Genomic DNA, 22,109 nt, shown 5'->3' with positions numbered 1-22,109 from the left:
CATAAACAATTAAATTTCCTAACAATAAATAAATAAATTTCATTATACGGGAAAAGAACATATATTCCTTTCATTATTATATAACAAAAATCAGTACTACAAATACAGTTATTATACATACGCTTCCGTTTTCTTGCGGCGTTGAATTGATTGAACTCTACAAGTATATATTACTGACAGGTGACAAAATTTTGGCTACCTTATTTCAATGTCCTCCTTATTTCCAGTCTAATAATAAAAACAACAGCACCTTAATTTTCCATAGTGATGAAACAACAAAAGAAAACTTTACTTATCACTCCATGTTTGACCAAATAAAAATACCTCCATGGCTTCTTGCATCTGCCTTCTTTGAGTAACTACATGGCAATCTTGAGTAACTACAGTAGCATCTGCCTTCTTTGAGTAACTACATGGCAATCTTGCGGCCGAAATAGCTCTCTAATTTTTGTTCCTTCATGGCCTTTGGCGCATTGTCTGCTAGAAGCTTCGTTAAACCCTAATCATGAAATTCAAATGCCAAAACATCCATCAATATTTCAGATAAAGAAAACCCCAATTTAATTATTCAAAAAAAGTTAGAAACACTTAAAAAAATCACCTTAATACCCATATGCTCTTTTCGTTCAGCACCCTCAGCCATTAAAATAGCATCAACTGCCAACCTTACCTACAGTATTCGTATTGGATAACCAAGCTAGGTTACTGTCCAAGATGAAGAATATGTACTTCTGATTTTAAAATTCTTTAAAAATAAAAAATGAGACAATCCATACCTTCTCAGGCAACTCCACAAATGGAAAAGGAAGATTTCAATTATGGAGATACGACTTTTCGCAATACAATATGTAAAGCTTTTCCATTGCATAATTCAATTCGAATTCGCATTCTACTTAGACTAATACCATGGCTCTAAACTCAATAATGGGATTTAAATTACAGACTGTGATAAAATATAGTACTTTGCATTTGTAAATGAAAGGATTTAACTTCTCGTTTACCTATGATCGAGTTCGAATAACTTGAAAAAAAATTTTCGCACACCTCATAAGGCATCATGACCAGCCAACGAAGAGAAAATGAGGTTATACAAAGACTTCACACCAATTATAAGGATGCATACCTGAAATGGATATGTAACAAGAATGGCAGCAATTTTAGAAGATCCACCCAGCACAGCATAATCAAATGAATTTTTTACATCAACTGGTTATGAGCTTGATTAAACCATGTATAATAATTGACAGGCACATAATACATGTAGACAAATGCGGGCATGCTACCAGTCACGAGCCTGTACATCAACTAGTATATGCCCTACCAACATTTAGCATAAAGTAAAACCAAAGTTCAAATAAACAAAAACTTCATCTACTTACCAACAAATTACTAGCACATTAAGCATAAAATGACTTCCTAACTATGCTGTTCTATTTTCAGAAAAACTCCATGTACAGTATTCTGCAGAACAGGGACGAAGCCATGAACTTTGTATGAGACTAAAAATGAAAATTTCCCATTTAACCAAGGGGCCATGGACCCTGATTAAGACTGGAAAAAAAATGGACTTCCTTCCAGATAAAATAAGGAAAAAAAAGTTATAAAAGATTATACATCAAAATAATCATTAATGAGTTGAGTATATTGGTGAAATAATTACTCATCATTTTTTTTTTTCTTTTTTTGGCTTTGGACCTACTCTCTTTATTGCCTTATCACAAAAACGAATCCGTCTCTCACACTTTTATAGGATCTCTCACAGTCCACTCGTTGCCATATGGTTTTCATGCAATCTTCTTTAAATTTTGACCCTTTGTTTGCAGTAAAAATCCCCCACCATAATGGTAAATTATAAATGTTCAGTGAGTATCTTTATAATACCTAGGATTCTTCAAGGACTTAACTACAAGAGGGATCAAATCACCCCTGCACATTAGAACAAGGAACAGAATGCACTAGTCAAATTAAATCTAAGACACCCGATTCTCTAGTCTTAATTTCTAGTCAGATAACCAAGTAAGAATTGGAGGCTTACAGCATACTATGCATTCTTTCCTTATGGAATACTGATAATCAACGAACATTATTGAGTGTTTCAACAACCAGAATCCAATCTTTAAAGTCAAGTCCAGGTAAGAGCTTCTGCAATAGGTATATATGCAAATCAGCAAACAGTACACCAAATATTAGAAATTGAAGTGTAAACTGAAAGTAAATTATACCTTAAGACATGTATCAACATCTTCTAGATCACTCAAGTTCTCAGATTCAATGTATTCTACTTCCGAATTAGCTACCTCCATTCCAACATTTACAGTTTCACCTCCATTTATTTGAACAGAAGCAGAGCTCTTATTGTGCTACACATTTAAAGTTTCACCTCCATTTATTTGAACAGAAGACAGGCTTTTCTTCAGCTGCTCTTCAATGATATAATCAACGAAAACGAAGATATTTAATTATGAATCTGCGTTCAAAGATATAATCAACGAAAACGAAGAAATCTAAGTAAATCTTCATTAACTTTGATTTACGAAGAGCAGCACCGGGAGGAAGAAATACCGCAGAGGAAGCAATAGATTCCAAGTGGGTTATTGGCTCTCCAACATATTTGACAGTCTTCTTGAAAAACATGTCCTGGTTGAATACCTTCTCTGCCTGTAAGATTTAAAATAGAAACGAAAAAAAAAACACACACACACAGCTGAAAATTCTTAGAAAATGGATGAGAAATATTAGTTACTTCTGATTTTAACATTCCCAGGAGATTAAGTGATCCATGATTCCCAAAGACAAGCATGGCCAATTGAAGGAACATGATGCAATATGCAACAACGTAAGGCATCTGAATCCCAAACCAAGGCATCAACGAGCATTTGGAACCCCTCCTCTCCTCCTAGTATCACAAAGTTCCTGTCAATTATCATTTCCTTTTCCCGTTAGAAAACAAATCAAAACCCCCATACCATAATAAATCAAAACTTTGCTACTCCATATATATATACATATAATATCAGAAAAAGAATATATAGGGAAGAAGAGACCTGTTGTATGTAAAGATTAAGAGTCTCATCAGAAAAAAAAAATAAGGAAGAAGCAAAAATAGCAATGGGCATGGAGTTAAAAGTTTTAGAGGACGGTGTGTTTGTAAAGTTGGGGGTTTCAAGGGGGGAAATTAGGGATTTTAGGGGGGAAATATTTCAGGGGGGAAAATTTATAAATGGCGCCATTTTTTTTTAAGTAAAATTTTTTTGTGGCAACGCCACAAAAAATTATTTTATTTGGAATAAAATGACACTATTTTAGTATATAAAATGGTACTATTTTTTAAAATAAAATTATTTTTTGTGGCGTTTTTTAAAAAAAGGCCGCTAACGCCGCAAAAAAATATTTTATTTGGAATAAAACGACACTGTTTTGCTATGCTAAAAAATATTTTATTTTGTCTGTTAAAAATTATTAGTTAAGTGATTTTATAAAACATTAATTTTTTTAAATCTAATATTTAATATATCAAATGGTTTAGATTAAATATTTTTTAGTCATAAACACCGCTAATGTTACCTTTTCCGGCGTTTACAGAAGAAACGCCACTAATAAATTAAATTCTTGTAATGAAACGACACCGTTTTGAAAATTTCTAATACATATTAGCGGCGTTTTTGCTATAAACGCCGCCAAAGCTCGCATATTTTATAATTTTTTATATTCAATTATTGTATATTGCATATCAATTTATTATTATCTCTTTTACAATTATATAAGAACTTATTTAGTATATAAATTAAAAAATACTAATTAATCTAAACCTTAAATCCTAACCCGACCCTGAATCTCTAAACCCTAAATCACTAACTATTAACCCCAAACCCATAAACCTTGTTTAATATATAAATTAAAAACACTAATTAATCTAAATCCTAAACCCTAACCTGACCCTGAATCCTTAACCCTAAACTTTAACCTGACCCTAAATCTCTAACCCCTAAATATTATTTAATATATAAATTAAAACACACTAATTAATCTAAACCATAACCTGACACCGAATCCATAAACCCTAAATCCCTAGCTGATCTTAACCTTTAACCTTTAACCCATAACCCTTAAATCAGCATCCCTAATCCCTAATCTATAAACCTTAAAATTGTAACTTTTAAACTGACCCTAAATCTTAAATTAACCATATATATACTCTAAACCATATATATTAAACCTAAACTATAATGATAATTAAATTAAATCTTTTAAAATTAATACTATCGTATCTTTCACAATTATATTTGAAATTATTTAATATATAAATTAAAAATCAATATTTAATAAATTTTATTCGAATTTCAATATTTATAATATTTTCCTATAACCCTTTCTCAGCCTAAAAAACCTAGCTAGTATTAGACCAAGTAACAACCTCATTTGTCCCTTTTCATTCATTTCCAGTTCTTACTCTTGAGTAGGTACTATTAGGTCATTGTTGTGTTCATGTTTGATTTACTAAATATAAAATTATTTTTGGTAATAAAATTATCAATATATAATATTATTTATCACGATATTTGGTGTTTTATATTACTTTCTTTGATTTATTTAATCGAACTATCAAAATTTATTATTCTTATAAAAATTTATTCTATTTTTTATTCTTTACAACACAACAATTTAAGTTTTATGATATTTTATTTTACTCATAATTTAATATATATTTTCTAGTAAAGTAGTTTAAATAAATTGTGATTGAAAAATAATAATAAATAGTTAGGAGTTAGGACTTCTCTTTAATAAAAATATTTTGTATTAAACAATATTATTTGTTAATTATCATTTAAATGTAAATTTGACCAATATATAATAAATACAACGAAATATCAATTTTTTCAACTTACAATAAAAAAATATAATTGAAACATTACTTGAGAATATATCAAAGAATGATATAATTAAAATGGTTTTAGATTGTATTATTATTAGCGGCGCTTTTTCAAAAAACGCCTCTAAAGGTCGAGTATTAGCGGCGCTTCTTTAAAAATGCCGCTAAAGGAAAGAGCATTAGCACCGCTTTTTCAAAAACGCCGCTAAAGGCCCCAAAAACTTAGAAAACAGTGTCGTTGGGCTTAGGCTTTTTGCGGCGCTTTTTAAAAAACGCTGCTAATGCCTATTTTTAGCGGCGCTTTCCAAAAAGCGCCGCTAATGCTCGACCTTTAGCGGCGTTTTTATAAAAGCGCAGCTAATGCTTGATTTTTAGTGGCGTTTTTTGTCTAAAAGCCTGTTTTGGTGTAGTGTTTGCTCTCTCTCTCCTAAATATGAGATATTATAAAAGTTATATTGTATGTAATTTGAGGATCATAACCCAAATATATAACTTTTGCACATTAACCTTAATTTCTAATCAACCCATCATTAATTAGAAATTAGTTACTAGAATATCTACACATATTTGACCCATTAGGTGATATATATATATATATATATATATGAGCATATGCAATCTGCAAAGATATGACAAGGAGATGGGAAAGACACAAGTATTTTAACCCAATACAAGGAAAAAAATGATAAACAAATCAAATATGTATACATATAGGGGTGGATTAGGGGTGCTCATGGGCCGGGCCCATAAAAAATTTTGGCCCGGGTCCTAGGCCCGGCCCGGCCCGGCCCAAAATATGGGCCTGAAATTTTACCCAGGCCCGGCCCGGGAAAAAATCATAAGCCCGGGCCCGGCCCATTTTTTTAATAAATACCAAAAATTTATTTTAAAAATTAAAAAAGTATTTTAAAAATATTTTAAAATTAAAAAATAATAAAAAAGTATTTTAAAAGTATTTTAAAAATATTTTAAAATTTTAAAAAATAAATATATTTATTATATCGGGCCGAGCCAAAAAAGTTGTGCCCGAGGCCCGGCCCGTTTTCTAAACGGGACTCTTTTTTTGTCCAAGCCCATATTTTGGGCCTATATTTTTACCCAAACCCTCCCATATTTTGGGCGGGCCGTCGGGCCGGGCCACCCGGCCCATGAGCACCTCTTGGGTGGATGTGATAGGATAGTTGTTTGCAGTCAGTAATATCAGCAATTAGAAGCATCGAAACACTATGAAATGAAACATGTTGTATTGCTCTCCAAGTCTTCCTATGTGCAGTAGCAATTGAAACACTATCAACAGCCATATCAATTGCTAAATTACCCACAATCTAGCTACTAAAAGTTGGCTTCTTCGTTGGAAATTAATTGGTGGGTATAGCTTATTAAACACACTTGGGGCAATAAGTAAATAATTTGGAAGAGGAAACAAGGGCGCCTGTGGCCTAATGGATAAGGCGTCTGACTTCTAATCAGACGATTCTGGGTTCGAGTCCCACCAGGCGTGAGCCGTGTTGTTTTATTATAATTTTTGAGTTGTTTCAAATGGGCCCATTTCAGGCCCAGTGAACCAAACAACTAGTACAATGGAAAAAGGTACAAACCAATTAATAAATGAGTAAAATTTTTGGTTTGCTTACTTTACTGATTATTATTATATTGATAATTGATCTCACCCCCCATTTTTTTCACCCAGCTGATTTGGATTTTGGAATCTCCTACAGAACAAAGGTACAGTATCCTTTCTTTTCTTTCTTTCAATTTAAATACTGTACCTTTTGTGGAAACATGGCGTTAACAATTTTGGTTTAAGTGAAATCAACACAATTCAATAGTAATTTGTTTTTCTTTTAGATGATTGTATTTGGGATTATTGTGGGTTAGTTCATAACTTAGCTGAAAAAGCCTCAGATTCATTACCCTCTTTAGATTGTTAATACATAAATAATATGGTACTTTCTTTGATTTGTACCCCGTTGAAAAAAATCTGAGATACTTGAAATGTGTCAAAAAAGCTGTATTTTCTGTTTTTAAGGTTATGATTAAGGGCCCAAAACAATGTTGTTTTGATGCAAATGGGAAGGCTGCCCCCTTCGAATGTTTTTTCGGATTCGAGTTTCGGGTTTTATGTCTGTTATGCACAGATATCAGAACTGTCTGTTTCATCCTTGGTTTTTTTTTTCTTAAATATATGACAACATTGTTGTTCTCTCAAGTCTCAATATCCTTTGATAATGTGAGAACTTTGGATAAGAAATCATGGTTTAAAGTTTAAAATGGGGATTTGCTTAGCATTTTCAATGGCAGGTATATTGCTGCATGCACAATTTAGACAATCAAGCAAAACCTATGGACTTGACTTTGGCTCTGTGTCTGAATTTCTTGTATCCGCCTACACATCCTTGACAAATCATGTCTGTATTTTGATCTTATCCCAAAAATTGTTCAAAAAAATGACTGTTCTCTTAGGCTTTGCTTGGTAGAGTGGAAAGAAAATTGGAAAGATGGAAGATTGAAGGGGTAGAAAACTAGAGGGATGGAAAACATGATTTTTCTTTCCATAGGTGTGCTTGGTAGGAAAGATGAAAAACTGGATCCATTGCTTGGTAGAGTTGAAAAATGAAAGGAAAGCAAATAAATTTTTTGAAAAATATATAATTTTGATCTAACATACACCTCTCTTGTATTTTCTCTCCTCTCATCTTCCCTATTTGGAAGGATTGGTTTTTATGCATTAGGATGGAAATGGTCATCTCTCCTATTTTTCTTCCTCGCTTTTCTTCCCTACCAAGCACACTCCAAATTTATTTTTTTTCCACTTTTCCACTCCCTCATCCTATCCCTCCACTTTTTCACCTAACCAAGCACACCCTTAGAGATGGCAAGGTCTTACGAGATCTTGATATCCATAGCTCTTATTTTGTGAGCTTTGGTTCCAACTGTTTTTAGCATTAGCAACACCTATCATGAATGTATATTGCCTGCTTAGCTGTACAAATTTTTCGGAACCATCGGTGTAAGATTGAATATGACAAGACATGTCATAATCAAATCTATATCCATCGGGTTTGTTCTTGGGTCTAACTATATGGCATTTAGCACTTATCAATATTGAAATTTTAGACCAGAAACTGACTCTACTCCAAGAAGGACACTTACCTAATGCACCAATAGGTGGTCATCTTATGTTAATAATGATCTAGAGGGTCTTTTGTTATAGTTTGGTATACTTGATTCTTCTGAAATATGGTTGATTAGTATGGCAAAAGAAGTAGTATCTTGATCAACAACAGATTTGCATGATTTTTCTAATGCACTCTGTTCTTATTTGGTCATTGCAATTCTTTTGTGATTGCTGGTAAACTCGAAAAGCTTATTGCAAAAAGAATTATGATAAGACAGTATAAATTGTGCATCGATCTTTGCAGGATGAGCAGCAAGAGCCAAGGGGTAAGCTTAACTTCCTCAGCAGAACCCCCTATGAAGCGGAAACGTGGGGACTACACACCTGCAACACCTGAACCTGACAATCTGAAGAGAAACAAGCAGAGTGCATGGATAAGTGACCCTGCCTCTTCTGACATGTTAGGTCAGATGGTTTCTGGTGTCATTGAAGGTTCATTTGATGCTGGGTATGTTCTTCAGGTTAAGGTAGGTGATACCAACACGCATCTTAGAGGTCTTGTTTTTCTACCGGGGCTATTTGCTCCCATTACCAATGCTAACGATGTGGCTCCTCATGCTAAGATGCACAAAAGAAAAGATATTCCTATCCCGTTTGTAAACCTCCATGGTCATCTCCATGTTTTGAGTCCATCAGGGAAAAATGAGAAGCCGGTTGAGCAAAATAATGACACATCTAACCGTCCTGACCGAGGTCTACACATGGGGCTTGAGCCTGGTGCCTCGGTTGCTGGTGAGAGCCAATTTGCTTCTATTCTAATTCCTCCAGCTAGTAACTTGCCAATAAATGAAGCTGGTCTTCCCTTACGACAAAAGGTCATGCAAGAACAAAGCTCGGATTCTGGATTACATAATGAGAAAGCTGTTGGACAGCATCAGTCACTTGAGGGATTTGAAGCCTTCAAACAGATGAAAGGGTCAAGTATTAATGTAGAGGCAACTAAAGCTTCTGAGCTATCTGCAGAATTTGCTGCGACTTTGCAAGCTACTCATACAATAAATCTGAAGCCTCAGATTCAATACAAAGCCCTGAGTTCTGAGCTTAAGCCTCCGGCATTGATTCATGATCATGACGCGATAAGCTTTGACATTGGCGACAACCAAACTCCCCAAATTTCTGAACCTGAACCTCAGGCCATGGCTTGTGACGCTGGAATCAACATGTTTGGTAAACAGGCTTCATCAAGGCAAGACACCCAGTCAGAGCTTGGTCAGAAGTATATGGACGGATTATTTGCAAGTGATGATGTTACGAGTAGTGCAACTGCTCCATGCTCTGCACCCATGACCAGCCTACCAGTAATGATATTTGAGGCAGATACTATTCCATTTGAACCCAAGTCTGGTGCTGAAGAATCTGTTCTTCCAACAATGGTTGTCCCTGAAGTTAACAGTTCCCTAGTTACTACTGCGAACACTTACAGCGTGGAATCCAATGCCAAAGATGCCACTCCACCACCACGTTCTTAGGTTTTTCGAGTTACAAAAATAGAATGAGGCTTGCAAGGCAAGGCTTGAAAGATGGGCAGTGAATGTCGTGACCGAGAATAGTTGAGAGAGTTTTTAAGGCAAATGCTTAATTTAGGTACTATTTGTCTCTAATTTGGATTATTTATGATTGTGATGGAAACTCTTTGCAGTCTTATGACTTGGTTTCTAGTTCCATTCCCATATGCTTCTATTATATGGCAAAAAAATCAGCAATCAAAACCCAGTTATTAGAAGGAAAATCTCCCAAAACAGGATCATTGATTCCACATGGGGCAACGAATAAACAAATGGGCCTAGTTAGGCCTTTTTCTTTTGATCAAACAATTCCAAATCCATGGGGTTTAGGGTATGAAACTATACATAATTTCATGGGCCAAATGACTCCCTATTTTTAACCTACTTAAGCCCATGTGATTTTTCCCCTTGGAGGCTGGCTCCCTACTCAAAGTTGAGCTTCCCTTCAAAGTTGATGCTTTCCCTGCATCCCGTCTTTGGGTTCTCAGATTTAAGCAGTTTACGAAGCTCCAAGATCGAATTTTCTGAAAGTTAAGATTCGTAAGATTTGGGTTTTTCTCGCGGTTTTTAAGAAGATGGATATCATTTCCCAATTACAAGAACAAGTAAATTCAATAGCATCCCTAACTTTCAACACATTTGGGACACTGCAACGAGATGCTCCACCCGTTAGGCTCTCCCCTAATTACCCAGAACCCCCTCCCAACCCCACCGAGGACTCTGCCAATTTTGCCGACCAACCTAAGCTCATGAGTGCTGCTCTTGTTAAGGCTGCTAAACAGGTCAGAATTTCTGGGAATCAATCAGTACTCTAATTACAGTTAGATCCCATGTGGGGACGATGTTAGTGATTATTGCTCCGGGTATTTCCACAGTTCGATGCATTGGTTGCTGCACTTCCACCTTCAGAGGGCGGTGAAGAAGCTCAACTTAGAAGGATTGCTGAACTCCAAGTAATATAGTTTGTTCAATAATGTTGTTCGTTTTAAATTAGTTGTTGGAATTTTCTGTTTTCATTTTCATTTTGCCCCTATTGTCTAGGCTGAAAATGATGCTGTAGGCCAAGAACTTCAGAAACAACTGGAGGCTGCTGGTACCTTTCCCCCATCCTTTTTACATTCTTTTTTATGTAGACTTGGCTTGGGTGTGAATGTGTAGATTTGCTTTTCCAAGTCCTTGAAAAGTTATATTCCCCGAATCCAGATATGCATTGAGTAGTCGTGTTGTAGCAACATAAGCATCTACCATCTTCTTATAGATAAATAAGAGAGTGAGTTAGGCTGCTCATTTTCAACATATGTTTGAGCAGTGGCTAAGTTTGCTTTGATTCTGGCATTTGTGTTGTATGCAAGACATAGGATGTTTGCTTCATCTCTCATTCTTTTAAACTTTCAGTTCATTTTGATCTACTAGTATATGTGTTGTTTGGTCGAATTCAGCTATTACACTTTGTACTTTGCTTAAGTTGTGGATTTAGTGCTTGTACTTTTTCGAATTTTGAAATTGTAGTCTTAGCAGGAGTTAAATCTGTTTGGTTAAATTCTACTATTAGCCCTGTATTATGCTTAAAAGTTGTAGACTTAGTCCATGTAATCCGACAGGACAATTTTTAGTCATTACATTTTTCAAGTTTCAAAATTTCAATCTTAATGCAAATGACAGTCATTAAATCTATTAATTAGTTTTCTTTATTTTGAATATATGTTAAAATAACAAACTGACATGGCATTACACATGCAATAATCTATTTGCGGCTTCAAAATTTTAAAATAGCAAATCAAAGTATAGGGACTAGTAGCAGATTTTAACCTATGTTGTTTTTTACCTAGAGAAATTAAGCTCCCCAGTTTAAAGTTCTAACTATCTGTATGTTATTTCCTTACCAGAGAAGGAACTGAAACAGGTTCAGGAGTTATTCAGTCAAGCAGCAGATAATTGTCTCAACTTGAAGAAACCAGATTGAATTCATTTCCTTGAACAATCCCTCCTTCCATGTTTAATTTTATTGTCTTTATATTTGTTTAATCCTAGGTTTCTAAAGGTTTGTTTATATACTCAAAAGGGCTTTTGATCTCTGCACTAGAATTCAATCAAATTACTCTTTTATGTTTGTAAAAAAACCATGTTTGCTGTTCCAATAGCAGTGCCAGTGTGCATCTAACAATTCAAATCATATTCATTTGCAGAGAATAGAATCTGAATAAGTCACACATACAACATCAAACACAACCTTTGCATTGAGGATGCAAATCAGTCACATATCAACATTTCCTAACAGATACGATAATTACTGGATTCGATAACCATTTGTTATCAGTCTAAGAAGTTGGACTGCCTCCTTCCATCTTCTATCTGTGTTCTCTTTTAGGACAACAGTACGAGGATTTCTGTAGGATAAGGAAACGTCAGTTGTAAGTCATTTTTCTTCCAACAAGAGACATGTTTCTAAAGGGAAATTAGCTTTTATAGCAAAAAAAGTCTGACCTTTTTTCAGTGTTTAATTTCCTTGTAAGTTCTTCAACGAGAGTGTGTAGTCTCTTCAAAAGAGCAGGAAACTTGTGTACAGCTTTCACACCTTTCGGATTTGAACATATCTTCTTCAAGATCTCGGAAGCAATAAAGTAACCTTCTTCCTTGTTCCTGGAAATTTGTATATATTATAACCAAATCAGGAACAAAACAACATAAGATGTACCATTTTCTGATTAAGTTGGAAAATCGGAAAACCTGAGCATCTTCCATAAGATTATCTCTACTGATGGAGGAGTGTCGATTAACACTTCGGCCAAATGGGGATATCGGGCTAAGTTTCTGAGGGTTGAGAGTGCATGCTTTAGAACCTGCTGATCAGGGATGCTTCGACTGGCTGACTGAATCTGTTTCAGTAGAATGCCGATTGCACCCGCGGCCACAAGTTCTTCACAGCATTTCTGAGAATGGGCTGTTGCCATATCTGCAAATTGAGTATGGTCATAAGCATGTGAATTCAAATCTCATTTTAGCTTTATCAAACTAGCCCCTGCTCATTAATAGGGGTCCTTTATATTGGATCATATTATTTTAGTGTATGTCAAACCGTGATGATTATATTTTCATCTAATGTTGATCCGACTCTTTATTTTCTTGAATTACCTATGATCGACATCTGTGTCATACATTCTCAGACAAGAGTATATAATCCCCCAAATGATATATATGCAAAAACATACCCAGGGTCTCACAATGGTGAAGAATGCCACTGATGCTTTTCATGCTTAGTAGTACTGAAAGTGCTGATAAAAGCCTGTTAATAATACGTTTGCCATCATCAACGTTCTTAGCAGACTCCACCATTCTCAAGCGTAAATCCTTTAGCTGCCCTCTCGATTCTTTCCGGGCAACATAACCTTTCCAATGAGACTACCAAATTCACAAGGAAAAATGAAGTAGAATAAATTTACTTAAAATTGGGTAAGACATGCAAGTGAACATTCAAAGAATATATATTAAGCACATTAGCAAAAGGATGAGTATTGATTAAGCCAGCAATATTAACTAAATGTGCCATAGTTCCAAATATAAACCAAGCCAAATATTTAGTGCAATCGTTTGTAACAAGTAGAAACATATTATTCTTATAGAGATGTATCAGTTTGACCATAGGATGAAGGCAGCTTAAGAAATACGAGGAAACTTCATAACATAAACATGGAAGAGACAACTTACTTGGATCATAACAACAAGAAACCTATATCTCCGAGCTTCTCTCCTTGCCATCCATCCACGCACAAAAGATTGAATGATGATCGCTGATCTGTTGGCATTTTTATATTGTTGAAAAGCTCTCAAGCATTTTTGCAGTCGGAAATTGCTCTGAATTTTAATTATTGCTTGCTTTTTCTTCATACAATTCCTTCTTAACTGCCAACCACGGAAATGACTCTGAATTTTAATTATTGCTTGCTTCTTCTTCATAAAATTCCTTCTTAACTGCCAACCACGGAAATGACTCTGAATTCTGGTTGCAGCTAAGGTCTGATTCTGAAGAGTTCTACAGATAAATTCCTTCCAAGCATTCTGAAAGGCCCTCCAACATTTTAGCCGTCGGAAATTACTTTGAATTTTTGTTATTGCTTGCTTCTGCTTCATAAACCTCATCCTCAACCTCCAACCGCGATAATAGCTCTGAATTTTAGTTGCAGCGTAAGTTCGTTTGTGTAGAGATCTGTGAAGAAAATTCTTCCATGCAATCTGAATCCTGGTTGCCGCTTCTATTTCACTATTATTTAGACCCTTGACTTGGCACTTAAGAGATGCATTCTCAGTGCAAGCAAGACCAAGAATGTGGTATGACCTCACCATCCAACCACGAACATATTTTTGAATTACAATGGCAGCTTTGACAGGGTCAAGACAGGATGCATCACGTCTTTGAGCTATATAAATCTTTGCAGCTTGCTGTGTGGGCAACACTGATCTTAAATTAACAAAATTGTGTCTCTCAACAATAAGCGTTGCAACTCTCTTGAGTTCTTCTGGCAAAGCGAGGGTCAAAAATTGAAGTGAGAAACTTGGAAATGAAAAATGTATATAACAAAAATGTTTACAAGAGCGAATACCAGATCGAAATTCCTGACCACTGGCAGAACAGAATTTGTTGATCTTTGTATTTTTCTTTACGGTCAACCATGTCCGTACAACAGTTTGGACTAAACAGATTGCTTTCATCATCTTCAGAAAATTGCGACGCTCTTTCAGTCGTCTATAGCGAGACTGTATGATTGTTGCAGCATTTTCTGAAGCATCATGCAGGAGTTGCAAGGTTAAACGAAGAATATTACTTTCCACAAAGATGCTATTTATGGTGAATGCAATGAAAGGTCAAAGAAGTCAAAGATACCATATTAAGTTAAATTTGAGTAAGCGATAAAATCAAGACAACCTTAGAAAAATGCATAAATTTTCAAGTACAGTTTCCATATCCAGAGTTTTGAACTCGCTGTGAACAGATTTCCCATGATAACTTGAATTAACAAGAATGCGGCAACAATCAATGAATATCAAAATCAAATTGCTTAAGAAGAAAAAAACAGCTAAATAATACTGAGAAAATGTCATCGCTAACCGTATTGAGCTCCTAGTTAATGTTGACAATACATCAACCCAAAGCAGGATAATGGAAAAAGAAAACTATTACCAAAATTAACTAGAGAAGGAGCACAAAGTAACCTCTTAAAATGTCAAAGCTTGTCTTCTGAGCAGTGGAACAATCCGAAATAGAAGTGGCGGATCTTACAGAACTCTTGTAGTTTTGTTCTGTCATATTTCGCCACCAAGCCTGAATGGCCTTAAACTTTTTAGCAGCATCTGCATAAATGAAATGCAAGAGGGAATAAAGACTAGATTTAGTGCCCGATTCCAAAGGCTTGAACATTTAGTTTACCGTTGATACAAAAAAAACATTTAGTTTACTGGAAAATGTGAAAACTTCTCATAATAAATTCCTTAAACTAATCACATCAAAAAAGCACACAAATATATATATCTACTCATGCCAATGCACACCACACACAGACTGTCTATAAAATATTTAAAATGCTTTGTTCATCACTAACATTAAAAGCCACGAAAAACAACCCTAAAGGATCAAACAGACTAATACTCTGGATTCTGTCAAAAAAAAAAACTAATACTCTGGATTGACAAGAACCATCATTAGAATAACCTTTAGTGATATCTATGTCTCTTTCCTTATTGTGCAGAATGGTATCTGAATTTGCTGACTGTCTTCGAGTTAATGAATGCCTCCTCTCTAGACTTTGGCAACCGCAACCCAGTAGTTTATGGAAATTCAACTGATCCTGGCAAAAAATATAAGAGCTCTTGAAGTGTTTTCTTAGCTATGACAAGATCAAATTGTTCATAAAAGACTTCTGGGATCAGGCGTTACCACATTTTTCTTGACAATAAGCTGGGACAACAGGAAAACGAGCAAAATTACTACACTCTGAACACTGACTGTTCCATTATGCTCAAGTAAGTCGCTTATTTGCAGAACCTATACAACAGAACATGCAGACAGTAAGATGTACAATAATATTGTATTTTTGACAAATAAACAAGTAAATGCCACATGCACATTCACCATTTAAACCACAATTTATCACTTAACACTGTTTTACCTCAAAGGGGGGAAAATCAGCTTTTAAAACATTAGCAGCATCTCTCATAATCTCACTTTTACCACACTTTATCAAGATTTTTAAGTAAATCAGAAATGTATAAGTAAACGGTACATAATCAATTAATAAGCATTAAACCAAACATTACCTCAGGAAAATTTCCCAACAATGTTGTCAGCTTCTGTGATAATATAAAATTGTGAACTGCATCTGTGTAATCAGTAGCAGACATGATTGATTTTTCACCTCTTGGTTCATGAGAATCCTGTTAAGACATAATAATAAGACAATAATACATATCACAGTAGAAAAGAATGAAAACATTGGGACAGAGAATCTGCCGTACCTTGTTAGAACAAGAACAAGAACAAGACAGTTCTCTGCGGAAGTAATAATCAAGCAAACACCATATGGCTTTTCCATTATCCAGAGAAGAAAAGCCGTCAATCTTAAGATCATACTTTCCACAAATTGCCTACAACATTCATTTATATTCTTATTAACTGCAATGAAAAGAATAAAAATGAAAATTTAAAAGAGTAAACATGAAGAAAATGAAAATTCCCTAAGCACAACTATTTTGATTAACAAGTATATCAGACAAAAAGTTACCTAAAAGGTGCAGAAGAAGAAGAAAGTAATATGGTTATGAAATAACAGAATACCTGGATCCAGTTTAAAAGTATTCCCATAAGAGTGGAATTGATTACATTCAAGCTATCCTGTAGGAAACATAGAAAAATGAAACTGAAAATATGAACACTAGGAAACCTTAATATACAAAAGAAAAAAAAAACATTAAAAAATGAACTTATCTAGGTTTTCTAGTACTTAAGCATAAAGCTACTTGCTATACTTCCTACATGCACTTCTTTTTTTCTGTAATGAATTGAAAAACTAAATCAATTATCCAGACTTCCCTATTCCCCACTTCCCACACTTATCACCCCCTTTTCTCATAAGAACTCAAGGAAAGTCTCAAGCGTACCATATTAAAGCCACCTATTTTGGATATCTCATCAGCAATAGTTGTTTTATCAATCAGAAGAGGCAGCTGCAAGTTCAATGAAAACAGAAGTGAGAGATAATGTATTAACATTGGCAAAAAAATCTTATCTAAAAATTTCAGATAGATGAATTAGCAAACCTGTAAGTGAACAAATATATTCCACAGCAAGGATAGAGTGAGTTCCTTATCCCCACTAGCAACATCATCTCCTGTAATCCTCAATCCGTCTTCATCACATAGCATGACACCAGCCTGTTTCAAATATTCCAGGGCAACACCACAATTGGCCAAATTCTTTTTCTGCGTATCTGAAGGAACTACTATTTTCTGCACATGCAACAAGCTGCTGAGTTAAAATTACATTCCATGGGCTGCTTAAAATAACTAATTGATCCTGATGCGTTAATTTTAGGGGATGTGAGAAATACTAACCATGAGGATAGAGGGGTCATGTCGCAAAAGTTGAATTACTCTACAGAGCCGCACCCCGTCTTGAAAATCCAAGAATAAATCTGATACTTGGAAATCGAACTCAACAAGGGCAGACTGCATCAAGGTATATTTGGATAGTAAAAAGAATAAGAAAAGGAGCTGAACTTATAATTTCGTACTTCAAGGATGATATAGAGTTGATGATGTATAATCATCAGCATAAAGGGCCCCCAAAATAAGTTGAAGATGATTAGTGTTCAAAACATGCAAATGGTATATACATATGAATCCACAAGCACATAAGAACTATACATGGATTAAATGTAAACCGCATACCTGCTGATGAGAAACTTTGTAACCTACAATCACTAGATGTGCGAGAAGATTACCTTCTCCGTGCATAACATCAGATGACAGAAAATCTAGTTCCATATCATAAATAAGACAAAGTTAGCATATATAGCTTTAAATTACGCAACAAAAACATTCAAGCAAGAAGCAATAGAATTACCATTAAGGACTTGACGACTTGATTTTATACCAGATGAAACTGTGAACAGAAGAGGAGAACCTCCATCCACTCCATCAATACCGTACTTAAGAGGAAGAGTGGTCTGAGATTTAGCTCGATCAAGGATAAGAACAAGCAACAAAATTCTCTTCAATATAACATTCCCCAAATTCTCATAGTATCCCGGTCTGTATAAGCCTTCGACCTTCTTGTTATAAGCATAAGCCTTTGCGAGCCCAGGGTGCGAGAAAAACTGCTTTTCTATAACCATCTTCAAAAATGAAATATCTTGCATGAAACTATTATCTCCATCAGATGATAACAGGGAATCACCGCCAAAAATAATATACAACCCGATACGGAGCCAAATAGGGTTGTAAGACATCAGAATTTTAGTAGCATTTTCCTTCATTCTAACATCAGTAACTATAGGGCAATGTGCCTTCATTTTTAGCCTCCCTTCATCTATATTCTGAAAATTAATTAAGAACGACAATAAGACAGCAATGCCACCACTAACTAATTAAAAATATACTTACAATATGAGTAAATCATCACTAGTTTAACAGTCATTCCTACATAGAAAAGTGAAGAGAAAAAGAAAAAAGAAACGAAATTAGAGAAGCGAAACCTTAACGACTTGAGTCATGGCATTGAGAATCTCCTTGCAATTTCCCAAACTCAAATAAACCCGCATCCGCAGCTTCAAATCATCGAAACTACAAACTTCCTTCAAGGAAGACCTCAAAATCGAATACTTGGAGCTGGAAATATCCGCGGCTATGTTTTCCTCTGATTCATCCCCTCTCCACCACAACTCCCTCATCCTTTTGGGGCTTCTCCAGGTACTATCCACTCGAACAACATTGCTATCGTCGCGGCCATTAATGGAGAGATCACATCCACAAGACTTGGGATTCTGGAAGAGGAAATTCAACCAAACGGTGAGAGATTTGGACAATGACTTGAGCGATTGTTCTTTCTTGAGCTCTTCCTTGCGAGCCGACTGAGATTGCTGCAGCTCGAAGGCTTTGAGCTTGGCTGCGGCAGCGGCTTTGGATCTGGAGCGGGAAGAGGAAGGAGCAAAGGAAGGTCGAGAACGGTGACGAAATGACGAAGAAGTCCTCGGGGTTTGCTTGGAAGCAGTGAAGTACTGAGGACATGGTGAGTGGAAAATGGGAGGCTTGGAAGGGCGATTGGGGGTCTTGAAGTTGGAAATGTCTTTGAAAAGGAAAGAAGAAGACGAAGTAAGAGGTTCTTCCTCCATTTTTGGTTTAAATTTGATCAATAAATTCAAAATTTTCAGCGAATTTATTGGGAGAGAAAGAGGTCTTTTGCAGCAGAGAAAGAATTAATTTAGTGGGTGAGCAGTGCAGGGAAGAGGAAAAGGAGAGGGAGTTTCTTTTTTTTGAATTTGAATATCAGAAGCCGGCCAGTAACGTTACGATGAAGCCGGGTCCGGAGACACGTGGGGAAGCCGGCTAATAGCTTTCACTCGTGTTGTTTGTGATTGAGTTTTAAAAGATTGGTTTAGCCCCCAAAGCTGTATCTTAAAGAATATTTTAGATTAGTTTGGTACTAAAAATTGGTAAATTGCGATCCTGTCAATCCAACCCAAACGAAAATGGTATGTTTGTACCCTTTTCGTAATTTTGACACGTGTTCAAGTTTATCAACATATTGTTTTTAGGGTATTACATAAATAGTCATTCAATTTTAAAGATTTTCATTTTAATCACTTCCATGGGTCTGTTTGATTGACGGAATTGATTTTCTGGAAAATCATTTCCAACTTTTTCAGCGTTTGATTGGCGGAAAATATTTTCCATTTGGAAAATGAACTCCAAAATAAGGGAAAATGGGTTACATTTTAGGGAAAATGTCTTACCCTTTCAATTTCCGTAAGACATTTTCCGTGCTCTCCTCTCTATCGCCTCCTTCATTCCTTCTTTCATTTCTGGTAGAAAACTGCTTCTGTTTATCGATTTTCTAGTAACTTGTTTTTTTAATTATTCAATACTTATTTTTTTAACACAATTACAAATAATTTATTTGATATTAGTTTTTTTCAATTTATAACGATTAATATTGCAGCTTAATAATTGAGTATTATTATAAATAAATCATTGCAATATATGTAAAAACAATTTAAAATATAAAATTTATTAATATATATTAATATATGTAAAAACAACTTTTCCGGAAAATATTTTCAAGAAATCTGTCAAACAGCAGAAAATATTTTCTAGTAAATCATTTTACAGAAAAGTAAAACATTTTCCAGAAATCATTTTACAGAAAATATTTTACTGGCAATCAAACAGACCCTAAATTTGTAAACGGAAATCTCTCGTGGCATTCTAGCTAATTTTTGTTGTTTTTCAGCTTGGATATTAATATACACCTCATGCCTCCAATAATTATTCTCCTTTGTTTTTAACTGTTGGGGATCGACCTGATTAAACAACGAATAAATAAAAATAGCAGAAGAAATTGAAAAATTGAACACACAAATTTAACGTGGAAAAACCCCTCTAAAGAAGATAAAAAATCACGGGCAAAAGTAATTTTAATATAATGGCAAAAGAACAAAGAGTATAAAAGATGGATATAAAAATTAAACCTCGAAATCCAACAACAAATAACTCTCAAAACGTAAACAAAAAATTCTCCAAAAGTGTTATGAGTTCTAATATTTTAATGGGTATATTTTTTAAGGTTATAAAAGAGCCTATTTATAGGCTAAATTCATAGGTAAAATAAATTATGCTAATAAATACTAAATATATTATACTAATAAATACTAGATCTTCTAGAAAAAAAATATATTTTTTGTTTAACTTGACTTGCAAGTAATCTCTTATTTTATTTAAGAATCTCCACCTTGACACGAATTCTCACAACGCCATCTTTGCCAAAATCCGCCATGGGCTATCTTGAACTACGCAGGGAATTAACTAAGTCGAATCTGTGCTTAGAAGTTGGAAGACTTCTAGCATTCAACTTGTACACTACCAAATCAAAACTAACTCGGGTTTGATTTTCATGAACACAGTGCCCTAACTTTTCAAAATCTGCATAAAAAAGAGAATTTCTCTTCAACGAAACGGTCATACATTTTTCCCTCTTATAACCAAGTTGCCTACGCTCTAAACGAGTTGCCTTCGACTCCGTAATCGATAAGGGACATCCGATTTCACCGGTCACTGTAGAACCTTCCAGAATATAAAGATTACCTTTTAACAAAACGAGAGCCCTACAATGTATGTTAATGTCGCTTGACTCAATTATGATTCTACAACCTTTTGAATCTAAAATATTCAAGGATATAAGATTCTTTCATAAATCAGGTACATACCTGACATATGAGAATGTCCTAATCGTCCCATCGTGTATTCTAATTATAACAGTACCAATATCGATTACCTTATTGGATGAATCATTTCTCATGCGTACAACTCCACCTTCAACCGAACTGTATGTGGAGAACCATTCTCTGTTGTGACACATGTGGAAAGAACATCCTGAATCTGTAATCTCAGAACTATCGCTCATTGACACTAGCAAGAAATCATCATCGCTTTTACCGGCCAAATTAGCACTTGTTGCATCTTCCTTGTTACTCTCAGCAACCCTTTTATTTCACAGTTTATAACAATCTGATTTGACGTGACCTAATTTCTTACAATAGGGACACCTTTTGTCTCACTTATTTGATGCTGCCAAAACAAAAGCTTGCCTATCTGCCTTGCTATTTGAACCAAATTTATTGTCGAGTTCGTCTTTACTCAAAAAATGACCCTTCACGTCCTCGAATGAGAGTTTGTCACTGCTATAAATCAGGGTCTCCCTAAAAGACTTGTATGAAAAAAGGTAAAGAGCACAATAATAGCATAGCCTGATCTCCATCGTCAATCTTAACTTCAACATTCTTTAAATCATTCAAAAGAGTAATAAATTGACTGATATGATCTCTATCATTCGAACTTGTCATAGATTGAAATTTGTAACACCATCGAACTTCTCAATGTCAAACCTTGTTATTGTCATCTCTGAACAAGGTAATCTACGAAAATTTGAATTAACTCTAATACCACTTATTGGGGATCGACCCGATTAAGCAACGAACAAGTAAAAAATAGCAGAAGAAATTGAGAAATTGAACACACAAACTTAACGTGGAAAAACCCCTCCAAAGTGGATAAAAAATCATGGGTAAAGATAATTTTATTGTAATGACAAAAGAATAAAGAGTACAAAAAAATGGAGATAAAAACTAAACCCCGAAACTTAAAAACAAAGAACTCTTAAAACGTGAACACAAAATTCTCCAAAAGTGTTATAAGTTCTAATCTTTAATGAGTGTGTTTTCTAATATTGTAAAAGAGCCTATTTATAGGTTAAATTCGTAGGCCAAATAAAGTATGCTAATAAATGCTAAAT

General features: G+C 34.9%; 3 protein-coding genes, 1 long non-coding RNA gene and 1 other non-coding gene across 22 annotated transcripts; 3 read left to right on the top strand and 2 right to left on the bottom strand.

Moving 5' to 3' along the window:
* Positions 1-45: 45 nt before the first annotated feature.
* LOC107901953 (uncharacterized) lies at positions 46-3,283 on the bottom strand. 16 transcript variants are annotated; one of them, XR_005914974.1, is made up of 7 exons: positions 3,045-3,188; positions 2,744-2,913; positions 2,563-2,658; positions 2,223-2,467; positions 2,036-2,142; positions 602-1,926; positions 46-499 (listed from the first exon to the last, which is right to left on the bottom strand). It is a non-coding gene; the product is annotated as an uncharacterized lncRNA (long non-coding RNA). The 16 variants fall into 16 exon arrangements; XR_005914976.1 differs by having other exon boundaries at positions 2,223-2,417; XR_005914975.1 differs by having other exon boundaries at positions 2,563-2,649.
* Positions 3,284-6,298: 3,015 nt separating this feature from the next.
* TRNAR-UCU (transfer RNA arginine (anticodon UCU)) lies at positions 6,299-6,371 on the top strand. The gene has a single exon. It is a non-coding gene; the product is annotated as a tRNA-Arg (tRNA).
* A 110-nt stretch (positions 6,372-6,481) lies between these two features.
* On the top strand, positions 6,482-9,712 carry LOC107901951 (uncharacterized). Its single transcript, XM_016828140.2, has 2 exons — positions 6,482-6,595; positions 8,293-9,712. Exon 2 carries the CDS (start codon positions 8,294-8,296, stop codon positions 9,515-9,517), a length of 1,224 nt encoding a protein of 407 aa, XP_016683629.1. The 5' UTR covers positions 6,482-6,595; position 8,293; the 3' UTR covers positions 9,518-9,712.
* LOC107901952 (mediator of RNA polymerase II transcription subunit 21) lies at positions 8,747-11,726 on the top strand. Its single transcript, XM_016828141.2, has 4 exons — positions 8,747-10,335; positions 10,429-10,506; positions 10,595-10,646; positions 11,440-11,726. The coding sequence occupies exons 1-4, from the start codon at positions 10,129-10,131 to the stop codon at positions 11,514-11,516; spliced, it is 414 nt and encodes a 137-aa protein (XP_016683630.1). The 5' UTR covers positions 8,747-10,128; the 3' UTR covers positions 11,517-11,726.
* Positions 11,710-19,080, bottom strand: LOC107900180 (abnormal spindle-like microcephaly-associated protein homolog). 3 transcript variants are annotated; one of them, XM_041095923.1, is made up of 18 exons: positions 18,298-19,080; positions 17,667-18,138; positions 17,492-17,577; positions 17,156-17,269; positions 16,862-17,050; positions 16,703-16,768; positions 16,380-16,436; positions 16,061-16,189; positions 15,863-15,979; positions 15,483-15,590; positions 15,258-15,393; positions 14,762-14,899; positions 14,152-14,328; positions 13,259-14,067; positions 12,763-12,952; positions 12,281-12,506; positions 12,038-12,193; positions 11,710-11,940 (listed from the first exon to the last, which is right to left on the bottom strand). In XM_041095923.1, the coding sequence occupies exons 1-18, from the start codon at positions 18,931-18,933 to the stop codon at positions 11,841-11,843; spliced, it is 3,906 nt and encodes a 1,301-aa protein (XP_040951857.1). In that variant the 5' UTR covers positions 18,934-19,080; the 3' UTR covers positions 11,710-11,840. The 3 variants fall into 3 exon arrangements, with proteins under 3 accessions (XP_040951857.1, XP_040951858.1, XP_040951859.1); XM_041095924.1 differs by having other exon boundaries at positions 13,259-14,064; positions 18,298-19,078; XM_041095925.1 differs by having other exon boundaries at positions 15,258-15,387; positions 18,298-19,078.
* Positions 19,081-22,109: the final 3,029 nt, after the last annotated feature.

Source organism: Gossypium hirsutum, chromosome D06 (genome assembly GCF_007990345.1).
Source record: "Gossypium hirsutum isolate 1008001.06 chromosome D06, Gossypium_hirsutum_v2.1, whole genome shotgun sequence".
NCBI classification, from domain to species: Eukaryota; Viridiplantae; Streptophyta; class Magnoliopsida; order Malvales; family Malvaceae; genus Gossypium; species Gossypium hirsutum.
Note: the sequence above shows the minus strand (reverse complement) of the source record. Positions and strands in the feature narration are given on the sequence as shown.